Source organism: Drosophila mojavensis, unplaced genomic scaffold, assembly GCF_018153725.1.
Source record: "Drosophila mojavensis isolate 15081-1352.22 unplaced genomic scaffold, ASM1815372v1 contig_36, whole genome shotgun sequence".
Taxonomy (NCBI): Eukaryota; Metazoa; Arthropoda; class Insecta; order Diptera; family Drosophilidae; genus Drosophila; species Drosophila mojavensis.
The window spans coordinates 9,822,397-9,835,890 of NW_025318858.1; the positions used below are offsets into that span (position 1 = coordinate 9,822,397).

Sequence of the window (13,494 nt, forward strand, 5' to 3'; positions counted from 1 at the left end):
ATTGAAATCTGTGAGAAACTTACACAACTTGCTGAAAATCAGCAAAGGCAAAGGCGCGCAGAAAAATATGCTTCACATTTTGCAGCGCCGCCATCAAGGTGCCGCGGTCCACCGCCTGATTGTTCTGATGGTACTTCCAGTAGGATTCGTGGAGCGGCACGCGATGGGTCACATTCAGCGAGTACTCGAATTCCTCGTGCTCATAAAAGTCCAAAACCAACTTTGTGTGCGCGTGCAGCTGCACGAGCGGATACTGTGACAATATCTTCCTCTCCAGCGGCATCTGAGCGCCATCGGTGATCAGTGAGAAGTAGAGATAACCACCGTAGCTGGTGGTGCGATCGCCGTAGAATTGTGGCGGCAGCTGGAAGTAGAGCGGCTGATAGAACTGCGTATAGGCGCCAATGGATACATTGCCCGTGGAGCGGGGCACAAGGCTCAAGTCATTCATTCGCTGAATTTCCGCATCCTCGCGATAGGAGACGCTGCCCGCCATTTGGACGACGACAATATACTCGAAGTCGCCATTGGGCACGTGTTGTGGGCGCAACTGTTGCACGCTCAGATTACGCGCCTCCGGCATGCGAATGTGACCCCAGGAGAGTTCACTCTGCTCGCACTCAGCGGCGCGCCCGAAGCAGAAGCAACGGGTGCAGCCCTCGGGATTGAGTGCGGACAGGCCAAAGGTGCTCTGCATGCAGGTGTCGCACTTGAGGCCCACCACCAGAGATTTGCATGGGCACTGGCCGTTCGAGTCGCAGGCAATGAGTCCGTCCGCGCGCGTAAAGGAGCCTTCTACGTCGCAGCCACAGCGCCGGCACTCCGGATAGCCAAAGTAGCCGACGGCACAGCTATTGCAGGTGCGTCCCGCATAGCCCTCACGGCACTGGCACTGCCCGCCCACGGTGGCGCACTGCTGCCCAATGGAGCCGATGTGATCGCATTCGCACTCCCGACAGCCTAGACGCGCCTGCCAGCCCCAGGTGCCGGGCACACACTGCCCGCAGCCCAGGCCACGCGTATACTTGGGGCATATGCAGCGGCCGTTGAGCGGATCACAGACCTGACCCTCTGCTGCGCATGCGGCACACCGTTGGCAGCCATCCGTGCTGAAGCCATAGAAGCCTTCGGTGCACTCATTGCAATGCCGGCCCCCAACGCCTATTTTGCAATCGCATTGGCCCGTCCACGGATTGCATTCGTGTCCGCGTGCTCCGTGCGGATCGCATTGGCAGTCGTGACAGCCGACGCCCTGCGTCAGATTCCAGTGGCCCGGCTTGCACTTGTCGCAGCGGCGCCCAGCCACGTTCAGCAGGCAGGAACATTGCCCGGTGCGCTTGTCGCAAGCCGTAGACAGCGAGCCCACTGGACTGCATTGGCAATCTGTAATGACAGGTAAGGATAAAATATTAAATATTTGAATATTGAACGGCATGAGTTGATTATTTAATTTATATTCAACAAAATAATTCAATGCTGGGAATATTAAATGGGAATTTATTATTTAATTTGATATATATTGATTACTTCATTAATATTTCATAAAAAATTCACTATTGGGAATATTAAATGGGAATTAGGCTATATTAACTGCTGAAAAAATTAATTTATTATTAAATTTAACAAATATTTAAATTTTATATATTTATAATATTTAATGTAAACAATATTTAAAATATATATTGGGATTCCTAATTCATCAATTAAATTTTAACGTTTTTGATCTTCAGTAAAAATAATATTTAAATATATATTTTACAATATACATATATTTTACAATTTTAAATTCGACTGAAATCAATTCTCAGCTCATGCACAGATCCATCAAAATTGTTTACAAACAAAAACTTTGCACATTATATATATATTTTTTTATTGCTGTAACTTGTTGATTTCGGGCAGTCGATAAAAGCCTGCGCCACTTAACACTTAAAAAACCCGCGCCGCCCTATCCACATAAATCTAAACGATCTTAACGATTCTAGCTTTAAGAGCTTTCAAAGTAAACAATAAAAAAACAAACGAATCAAACTAAAAAACTACCGAAAACACTTGCAAAATAATTTTGTTGTTGCCAATTATTCAGCTGTAATAAATGGGCATAAAATTTGCACGCATAAAAATGTGAAAAATAAACTGTCAACAGGAAAATTTGAAATTTGAAAATGCCGCCAACACAGACACGCTCGGAAAAGAGGAGAGAAAAACCAAAAAATATGAAAATTCATAAATATTAATAATAATTTTTTTTTTCTTTTTGATTGGGGGCGCGCCAGATATTTGGCACATGGTTTTCAGCATGTGAATGTGACATTTACAAAATGTTTTTCTCAAATTTCGAGAGGTGCTGCTGCTGCAGCACTAAACCAATCTATTTTGTCGCGTTTGTAATTTATGTTTCCTGACCAAGCAACACGGAGAAAAAATAATCAACAACATTTAACATTTTTTTTTTGGTGGAAAAGCAAGCTGCATGTCTCATTATTCAATGACAAACTGGCGAAAAAAAAAAAATCCGAATGTTTAGCTGCATTTGAATGCAAATTAATGTGCCATTCATTAGCGCCGCTGCAATCGATCATTCGGCGCAGTTTGACAAGCACTGCGAAAGGTCAAAGCGCTTCAAATTGTCCATTATCAATGGCATTCAAAATGCAGTTAACTGCAAAACTTGTTGTTTAATACCAAAGTTTATGTTCGCTCAAAAATAAACGCTCGCATTACAAATTTGCATATGACTTGAAAAATTTCCGTTTTTTATGACACGGACAGCGTGTGGCATGCCACTTGTTTTGTGAGCGAGTTCAACACACTCGTGACTCCAATCCTCCAAAATACCAGACTCGAATTTGTTTACTACAGATGAAAAAAAAAAAAAAAAAAACTAATCGAGCAAATATAATGCTCAAGCATAATTCAGATGTCGAGACGTCTTAACGATGTCTGCCTGTAAGCCTCTATGGATATGGCCACATAAACTCCATCATTTTCACGATTTTCGCGTGCCTCCATAATGGAGACATACGGATTAACGTATGCCACATAAATGTGCTCGCAATACGACACCAATGCATGCTTGAATGCAAACATAATGAGAATTTACTGATGGAGTGGGGGAGAGGGAAACCACAATCCAATGAATGGGTAAATTCTTTAATATATGATAGGGAGATTAGCTATTTATTGTCTTGAGATTTCGTTTGGAAAGAGAGAAATCTGGAAACTGTGTCAATTCTTAAGAGAAAAAGCTAGTGCTATATAGAGTTAAATTTTCTATTTTATTTACTTAAGTTCTATAGTAAATACAGTTGTTATTTGTGAGATTCTGCATACATATTATTATTTATATTATTTATATCATACAAAACTTCTATTCAACTCTCCATCCCCATTTTATATTTATTATATTTTTTCATCAATTTTTTGTATGCTAATGATCTCAACTTTTATATAGCTCCATCCAATTATTTTGAACGCATCTTTGATGATTCTATTTGTTAAATTACTCATTTCTGCACTCTTCAATTGCTGATAAAGGCTATTTATAAGTTATTATGCTCATCTGAATGACTCCATATTCCACTGCTCAATTAATTTCTGCTTCACATGATGATTCTATTTGTTAAAGTATAAAATTCTTCGATAAATCGTTCTTTTTTTGCGCTGTTATATTTTAATATTCTCAACTGGACAATGACTCCACCTTCGACTACTCAATTTAATTGTGTTCGCTGTGGTTAATTTATTCACTTCAACAGCTGAATTGACTTTGTGGGCGCCGCAAACACAACACCGGCAACCATTTATTATAACAAACAAAACGCTATAATTAGTGGAATACCCTGTAAATTAAAGGTTGGGTATGCAGACTGGGAATGAGACATATGGAAGAGGCAAAAAAGTGACGGTACATGAGTATATATAGTATGAATATAGTCTTTGATTTTTTCAGATTTTTATCTTTTTCTAATTTTTTATTTACTATATTTTATAGATATCCTATAATTGCTTCTAGATTCTTATTTAAAAATGTATACTTGAGAAATATAAGATGTTGCTAGATATTAAGAGCAGCTTGTATAAGAATTAACTTACAGGGTATCTTCAGGCCAATGCCTGCTGCACTCAAGTCGAATGCAATTTCCTGAACCGAGTTAACATTCGATTAATTTATGGGGCGCACGAAAACAATCGAGGAGACTCGCTTGAGTCGCGAGAACTGTGACTATTATGACGCTCCAGCGCCGAATTCGATCAAAGAAAGCATAAATAATTCCTATGGCTGAGCTAGTGGGAGTGTGAGTGGGGATTGGAACTGGGAAATGGCAACTGGGAATTGCGGACTGGTCGGATGGTCGGTTGGCTGGCAGGCTGGCTGGCTGGCTGGTTGGCTGGTTGGTCGTCGAGGCCGGCAGGACCAGTCGCTGCCCGACCTGGCCGAGACAAAATGTATGCAAACGGGTTAATTAACTACGAAATTTCGAGCGCTAGGCTACGTGAGGCTATTAAAGCAAGCCAAGCAACAGCACAGCCGGGTGGTCGATAGTCAGCCTCTTTGCAGCTCTTTGCATCTCAACTGCTCGCTCTCTCCCTCTCTCTCATTCTTTCTTTTTTTATTTGGGTCAACGGTGGGCGACTAACAAGACAATAAAATAACAACACACAAAAAAACAGGCAACAACTGTTGCTGTTAACGCATTACGCCTGCATTTACTACCAACAGCTGCCGTTGGTTAACTTGCATTTTGACATTTCAAATGTCAACTTATACATAAATCTTGTCCAGGCAGAGCTGCTTATTCACTCACTAACTCACTAAGTCAGCCAGTCAGTCAGGCAGTCAGTCAGTCTGGCTGTCTGTCAATCATATAGTAAGCTACTCAATGAACGGCCAGCGCTTTACCACAAAGATTGTTATCGCTCTTGCCTACAGAGGCTTAATTGCCGTTTGATATGTGCAACTAATGTGTCTTAAATGCACTCACTCTAATGCTTCAGTTAGGGGAATTCGCAATAGATAAACGATAGCTTTCAGAATGATAATATCATTTAAAGGATTTACCAACAGAAGTTTAAGCTAAAGAAGGGCTTTTAGCACAATATTCTACTATTATTCTCTGTTAAGTTAAAAAATTTCATCATTAAATAATATATAATTTAATAAAAAATTTTATATATATATTTATTATATATTTTCTTCTCAAATATAAAAGTTTAATATCCACAGAAAAGATTTTATCATTAATTAATATATACTTTTATAAAATATATAATATATTTAGTTATAATATATTTTCTTCTCAAACAAAAAATAAGTTTAATATGCTCAGAGGTCTTATCTAAAATTAATATATAATTTAATATATTTGTATAATTTAATATATTTATATTTATACACTCATTCATTGCAGAGCATATGAAAGCCGTCTATGCAATATAATTCTCTTTTTTTGGTATCTCAACAATTTTTTTTTTTTTTTTCATTTTGCTGCTGATTGGAGATTTATGATAATTGATTGACCGCGTTGGTGCGAGTTTTTCGCTGGCAATCCGCACATTGCGCATACGCAACGTTGTCGGCTGGCTGCCAGCTTCGCTAGCTGCTAGATTGCAGAATAAATCATTGAATCAATATTTTGTCATGTCTGGAGTGAAAAACTGTTTGGCAGCCAAACACGTGCTCCACATTTTGGCTCCACATTAGATTATTTATATTTTTTTCCGAATTAAAAAAACAAAATCTTTTTCATTGAATTGTAGAATGCAATTATGCTGTCAATTGTTCGTCATGTTCGTTTGTGGACTTTGCAGAATTATTATTGTTTAATTGTTAATTTATTGCATGTTTTTTGTGATTTGTGACCGAATAGCATTAAAATATTGCATATTGCATATTGCATATTGCTGAGACTTTGCTAAGAGGTTTTTTGTATTTCTCTATGTAGCCTGCACAGGTTGAAGGCCAATATCAAGGTGTGCAGCATGTGTTTTGACAGAGCTAGCTGAGCCGTTGTCAAATAAATTGTTGATAGCTGAACAATTTATTTAATTTATTGCGGAATTCCACATTTTTTGTCATATGTGGAAAATTATCACAACTATTTTTTTTTTTAAATTATCTTTCTTATTGAGAAATTCTAGCTTTTTAGATTTTTTTTATATTTAACATATATTCTCTTTTTTTTTTTAAATAAATTTTATAAAATTAAATTTTTTCTTTTTTGTTAGAGGCTTGAAATTAAAAAAAATATAATAAAACATGAAATAATAAAAATAGTTACTTAAAAATATTTTTAACATATAATTAAACATTTAAAAGAATTTATCACACACATTATAACAGTTCCCTTAGACTCTTGGTTGTGTGTGTTTTTTTTTTTTTTTTTTTTTTTTTACTTTAACAAAGTAGAGTATAAAATATAATATTTACTTACAGCTAAAAGGACTCATTCAACATAATTGCATTCTAGTTTATTGCAGTTTAATGTGAACTGCCCACAGTTTTTCAAAATTAGAAGCATAGAAGTTGGGCAACTTTAAATAGTTGCTAAGTCTAGCAAATCCATCAAGATTTAAACACAGACACACACAGCCACAGTAAAATCTCATTAAATGTCACGCACAGTCACAAAGATCACCGTTAAACGAACGGAAGTGCACTTTAACTGCCCACAGTGGGGCCTTCCCCCACACTAACTACATTTGACCATAAAAGCCAAACTTGGAAGCAAAATAAAAAATACAAATAAAATCAGAAAACAAAACGCGCTCATTAATAAAACGCAAAACAAAGAATATTGTCAATAAAATTGACAAACGCTGTTGCAAGGCCCACGCATTGAACAGAAGACAAGAAACAAAGACAGTAAAAAAACATACATTGCCAGATCTTGTAACTGTCTGTGGGTGTTGCCGTAGTCTGTGTTGAGCGGCAGTCCAATGCCGCTCAAACTGTGGCATGACAAACGCATTTTGTGAAGAGTCGCCGACTTGAATCGTGATGCCCCATTGTAAACTTTAATGACATCATTTGCTCAGCAACGCATTCGAATAAAGTGTGATTGAACCTTTTATTGCTTTGGCTTCAGGTGGCAAAAGACAGCAGCAGCCGCAACATCAACTACTACTACAAGCCTTTCTCCTGAGAGGGTTTCAGTTTATTTTTTATGCTTGTTTTTTTTTTTTTTTTTTGCGACAGCGTCTGTTTCATTCATGAAAATGCAAATGCTGCCAACAGGCACTTGACAGGCGCAGCCAGTCAGAGCCAGAGAGCCTGCCTCAACATCGTTTGCAAACTTGGCCAAGTGGCTAGAGGCTCTGCTGCCAGTTGCCTGTTGCTCAGTCGCTCTGTGGCAGCAACCTACTCCACAGTCGTACTTACTACTATCTCTCCATGTCGCGTGCTATGGCATGTTCATATTTCAGCACACATATGTATTTAGCATACGCTTAAAAAGTGAGGGTATCATGAGCTGGTCATAAAGTTAGCAAAAGAAAGCTTTGCAGAAAGTACAAGCATTGATTCAAAATGTAAATGAGAGTGCCTAAGGTATTTGTAATAGTTTTCAACTCGGCTTGCCAGAGCATGTTATGCTGCCTATAATTGTTTGTGAATCATAAAAGTACGGATAAGAAATATTCAAATACATATCAATTTGAGTAGCGAAATCTGTCGAAGATTTATGTGATGATAAACTGTACTTTTATTTTATTTTATTTTATATGGGACACTTTATTTTTAATCAGTTTACTGCATACAAAAGTGTTGTATTAAACATTTTTTTATGTGATGATAAACTAAATGATAAATCTTTATATATTTTTTTAATAACTTAAGAACGTCAATAATTTAGTCTTAAATATTTATATTTTAAAAATAAATATGTGTATATATTTTTAAATATTTAAAACTTTAAATATATTTTAATGGTATTTGGAAATATTTCTAATTACTATTTGTTTAATTTTTGATCAATATTAAAAATATATATAAGAACTCTTTTAACTCAGAAAACTTGAGGACTCGCAAAACAGATTTGCTTAACATGATTCGATTTTTTTTTTCTGATAATATTCTTTACTGAGATTATTAAATAAACTTATCTAACTAAATATTATGCTAAGTTTCTCTTCCGCATCAAATTTTTGCGCTTAAGTCTCGCAAGCGTATTAAAACTTCCTCTTCAATCAAACATTTAATATCTTCAGTCTTTATGCATATTTTTTCATGTTAACATTTTAAGTTTAATTTTTTGTTTTTTATTTTCTTCTTTTTTTTTTATAGGATCGCGCAATCAATTTGAAAATTTTTGCGTTGGTTTTACCGGATTTATGAATGAATTTATTTTCGTCTATGCCTACCCGTTTTCTAGTAGTGCAGACTTGTCTGCCTGACTTCTCTTCTCTTCTCTCTCCCTATCTCTTTTTCTCGCTAGCCTCCTGCACTCCCTTGTCGTTGGTTTTGTCTATCGCCATCCTGCGTCGATGTCGTCGCATTTGTCGTTTGTCGCCCCGTCTATAGGAAACTCTATGCAAATGTGGGCGGTTTGTGTGGTGCTGCCTACGCGCAACCCACAAAAAAGTGAGCAAAAAGGCCAAAAATAAAAAATCAAAGCAAAGAAAAAAACAGCTAAAACTAGCTGGCGGATCTTTTTGCTGTCTGGCCAAAACAGTTGTTCATGGTCTTGGGTGCAGTTAGCTGTTGCTGCTCCTGCAACTCTCAGTGATCATGATGATGATGGTGATAATCATGATGACAGTGGCACATGTGGCCCACTAAACGTATTTATATATGGCTAAGAAATTGGCCATTCAAGAGAATTGCATTGTCTGCGATAGATAAACCTACATAGAGAGCGTAAACTCTCTTGTTTTAGACATTTTCGTTTGATAAATTGTTATGCTTGAAGAGAAATGTAATTAAAGTTGATAACACTTTAATGTCCTCCATTAATGGTCTATAAAAAATAAATGAATCTTGAATTTTCTCTTTTAAGTGTAAAATTTTTTTGAAGGATCCTAAGATCTTGACTTTGAAATTGCATTACCTTTAATTATAATAAATACATGTCTATAAATACTTAAATACAAATACTTAATATTATAATATAATATTAATTAATTTTTTCACATCTGTCCTTAACTTAATTTCATAACGACCATCTACAAGATCCTCTAACATGATCTCAAAATTCAGCACTCAATTTATGAACTGAAACGCCCATGGAAAACCTTTAATGAAGCAATTGCCATTAAGTTTAGCCAGATTTTTCTTGGCAACGCCCACCTGGTAACACCCACCCAGAAGCTAAGCTCCATCTACAGATCTATCGTATGTGGCCTATATGCTTAGCTGGCCACACTTTCGCCCATCAAAAATGAACGCAGTCAAATGTTTGGCGGGTCTCAAATTGCATTTCCTGTCACTTGGCCGATCGGTCGGTCCAGCCCAGCCATGAATCTGGCACCCAGGCTAAAGTTTTTGGCCCCTAGATTTCATGGGTGTGTGCATATATGTATGTCTCTCTCTCTCTCTCTCTCTCTCTTTCTCTCTCTTACACAGTATATGTGGGTCTAATATAGTTAGGCTCGGATCTGTCTGTCTGGGTCTTGTGCCTGCTTGCCTGCCAGCCTGGTCTATACGGCTTAGGCTGTCTGCCTGTTTGTCTGCCGGTCTGCGTGACATGCAAACTTACATGTGTGTCAGCCGAATGTTGTGGGTGTGTCTTTTTTGGGTGTTCATGATGTCTGCAAGCGAGTGTGTGTGTGTGAGTGTGTGTGTGTATGTAAGCGTGTGCCTGGCCAACAGCATCAGCTTCAACACCAACACCAATCCAGTTACAATTACATGACATATTGATGTTAAAATATATGTATATAAATTATTACAGAAGTTGAACAATATTTGGAAATCATTTAAGTACTCTGAGAATTTATAGAGTAGGCGTAATATATTGAAGCAAATAAAAAAAGAATTATGCATAAGTAATTAAAAAGAAAAAAATAAATAAATCAACATTATATTTATATTTATCAATATATTTTTGATTCTAGAGTTCGATAGATCATATAAATTCAGAGTTAAAAAATGTTGTCCAAAAATAAAAATGTATATATTTTTATAATCATTTACTTTCCACAATTTGTAAAAGTTTGATAATGTTTATAATGAATATAAGAGCAAATTGACGCTGGAAAACAATCCTTACAGAAAACTATAAAAAAACAGCTCAAATTTAAATTGCGAAACTAAAAGCAAATGCTAAAAAAGGTTTATTTCGCTGACATTACTCAAGAAAGACTCTAAAGTTTAGGCCGTGACGTGTTTTTGCCTAATTGCAGTTGAATTTTAATTACAACAGGCGAAGTCTAAGCACTTTTAATTAACTTTTTTTCCTGGTTTGTAGCTTGATCGAGGAGGGTGCGGGGCCAGAGGTAGTTGCGTTGAGTCTGAAACTGTGTCTGGCAATTTCTTATCTTTATTTGCGACATGTATTTTTAATTTAAGCGCGACTATCAAATATTTAAACTGCATCGCCAGCAACTCCCCCTGGACAATGCCCCAAAGTGTTTTGTTAAATGCTTTTCGGGCTTTATTTCTTTTATTATTTTATTTTTTAGTCGCAGCAGCCCGAGAAGTTGTTGCTCTTCCAAAGACTTGAATCGCCGCCGGCTGCAGACTTCGTCTGGCTTTATCGATAGCGTGCATAATTTTTGGGTCTGTAGCTGGTTTGGTTTAGTATATGTTTGTTTGCTTTTTGCTTTTTGGGCAAATAGCTTCGTTAATTGAAATAAAATTCAATTTGACGTTTTTATGGCATGTGGAGATAGTTTGGCTAAATACGTGAGAAGCTGCCGTTGCAGTCCAGACAGGCGAGAGCTCTCTGTGAGTGTGAAAGTTGCTTTTTGTTTTTTCTGTTGGAGATGCAACCCGTTTTACGCTCAATTTAAATAGTCTCGATATGCATTTGCTTTCAATACGACAAACATAATTTATGCATTGAGCATTCGAATGTGTGAAAAATATTGCACATTTTTCAATAAATTTTCTTTATTGACTTGGCAATTGCAATGACCATAGCGAGCAATACACGTCTGTATATATATATATATATATATAAGAATTTATTTTTAAATTCATTTTTAATTGTAGATATATATTTAAAAATAAATATTCTAAAAAATTTAATATAGGTCGAGTATATAAATATATACATAAAAAAATCCGATTAAATCTGTTGAAAGTCTTTTTAAAGATAAGACAAAGCTGTTATCTTCTTAATATTAATAGTATATTCTTAAATTTTAAAAATATATATTTTATACTATAATATTCAATAAAATATGTTTGTATTTTTGTAATTTTTTATCTTATAGACTATAGACTAATATTTTGTTATAATCAAGCTTCTGTATATAGAAACATTAACCAACTGTCGCTCACACATACACATACACTCACACACACAGCACGTTGGCAGCAGTAAATTTCAGCAATTTTTTGCGAGCGATAATATTTATTATTCAATTTTCATTAAATCTGATTATCAAACCCGTTTGCTAACAAATAAAAATGCAAGCAAATTATTTTTCTGACGCTTAAATTAAGCATTAATTTTTTTTCTCCATTATTATTATTGTTTTTGTTTTGGTTTTTGCCTTTTCGCAATGTTCATAAATATCTTTTGCGAGCGCCGCCGTCTAACTATGTGAGAGAGATCATGTCGGGAAATAAGCGAAACATTTTTTAAGGTGTTGCTGCGCTTGTTGTGACAAGCGAATGGGGCGCGATATAGAAAAATGTTATGGAAGATAAGCAAAATAATGTTGGGTGCTTAACAGTTAACATGCTACACACACACACACACATACAGAGACAAATTTCCCATGGAGTGCAGCGTATAAAATTACAAATAAATGTCAAATTAGTGGCTCAAAGCAAATGGCAGAACATCAAAGATAAACGTGAAGATATAAAAGATATGCCAGACATGCATTATAAATCAATTTCCAATTAAAACTGAAAATTAAGAAGGCAGAAGAATATGGGAACTGCTAACGACTATTGAATACGCTTAAGTGGAGATAAATATGCGTGAGAGGTGTGAGAAAGATGATTTATATTTTGATGCAGAAATATTACTGCTGCTATAGTTAATATGATACATTCTTTTAAATATATTAAATATTTATATGATATGATTATTTCTATCATATTCGGTTTACTTCCATTCTGCATGTTGATTCGGTTAGGCAACGACACACATATCTTCTGAGCTACCCACTTCATTCCGCTCGAAAATCTATAAAGATTATTTCAAATCAAACACCTCAACTTGAGTTTCTTACAAAACCCAACTCAAATGATCCCCATGCTCTCCATTCGATAGAGCATTAAGGCAACGCAGTCAAACAAGCATACCGGAAATATGAAACCCCATGTGTTCGACCACGTGTGGAGTTGCCGTTGAAGTGTTTCAGCGTTTTAGAGTTTCATTCAATGCGGTTAGATTGGAAATGAATTGAGGTTAATCAGCGCTAGAGAAATTTAAATAAAATAAAGAAGAATTTCACTTTTTAACTGGCCTAAATGGGCCTTCATTTTCTTGAACTGTTGCAGTCGTTGCACTTCAGTTCCATTTCATATACATACATACTATGTATGCATGCATGTCTGTCTGTCTAATATTTATAATATATTACTTTACAAAATAGCTTGTACTATTTTCAGATATACATACATATTTCGTTTTTGGCCAGTCACGTTTTCATATTTATTTGGTAATTTGGAGTTGGAACGTTGAAATGCTCCAAACTCTGAGCTGCCCCCACAACGTGTGCCGGGTTGTCTAAGGTCAGAGACGGAGAAAGATGCTGTTGCGGCTGCTGTTGTTGCTGAACGCCTGCCCCGTGGGCCAAAATCAACAAACGCAAAACAGACATAAGTCTGAAATATGCCTCCAACAACAACAACAATAACAAACAATCATAACAACAACAACAAACTGGCGCCTCGGTCACTTTGATCTATGCACTTCAAATGATTTTTTTTAAACTCTTGGCGTTGCCTTTTTTTTTTTTTTTTTTGTACGCCGTCTTCAGTCTGATCGTCTTTTGGGCTCTGCTGCTGTTGTTGTTGTTGTTGTTGCTGTTGTTGTTTGTGACGATGCGTAAACAACGAAGCGGCAGTTGAAATGAAACGGCAACTTTTTGGCCTGCCAGTTGAAGCGGCAAAAAAGTTGGCATACATATAGACAGACAGACATATGTATGTATATATATATATATATATGTATGTATCTGTCTTCTTGCGGGCGTCAAAGTGGGGATAGCAGCAACAGCAGCAGCAGAAGAAACTTTGCAACCGTAAAAGTGTTCGTTTAAGTGGGACCTGTGGTAATGTTGATCTTTTGCAATCGAGGGAGACGAACAAACGTTTGAGGCATGGGCGGGCCTTTAAGATGTTTTCCTTTGACAGCAAGCATATGGGTACTT

The 13,494-nt window shown here is 36.5% G+C and overlaps 1 protein-coding gene across 4 annotated transcripts in view; it reads right to left on the reverse strand.

Annotated features, from left to right (window-relative positions):
- Nucleotides 1–13,494, reverse strand: part of LOC6576440 (laminin subunit alpha-1) — a 100,487-nt gene that overhangs the window by 9,080 nt on the left and 77,913 nt on the right. For all 4 annotated transcript variants that reach the window (XR_006357285.1, XM_044009140.1, XM_032728748.2 and 1 more), the window contains one exon: nucleotides 24–1,383. Coding sequence is in view for 3 of the 4 variants with exons in the window: in XM_044009140.1 (XP_043865075.1) it covers nucleotides 24–1,383 (1,360 nt within the window). In the remaining variant the exon portion in view is untranslated. The remainder of the gene's footprint in view (nucleotides 1–23; nucleotides 1,384–13,494) is intronic.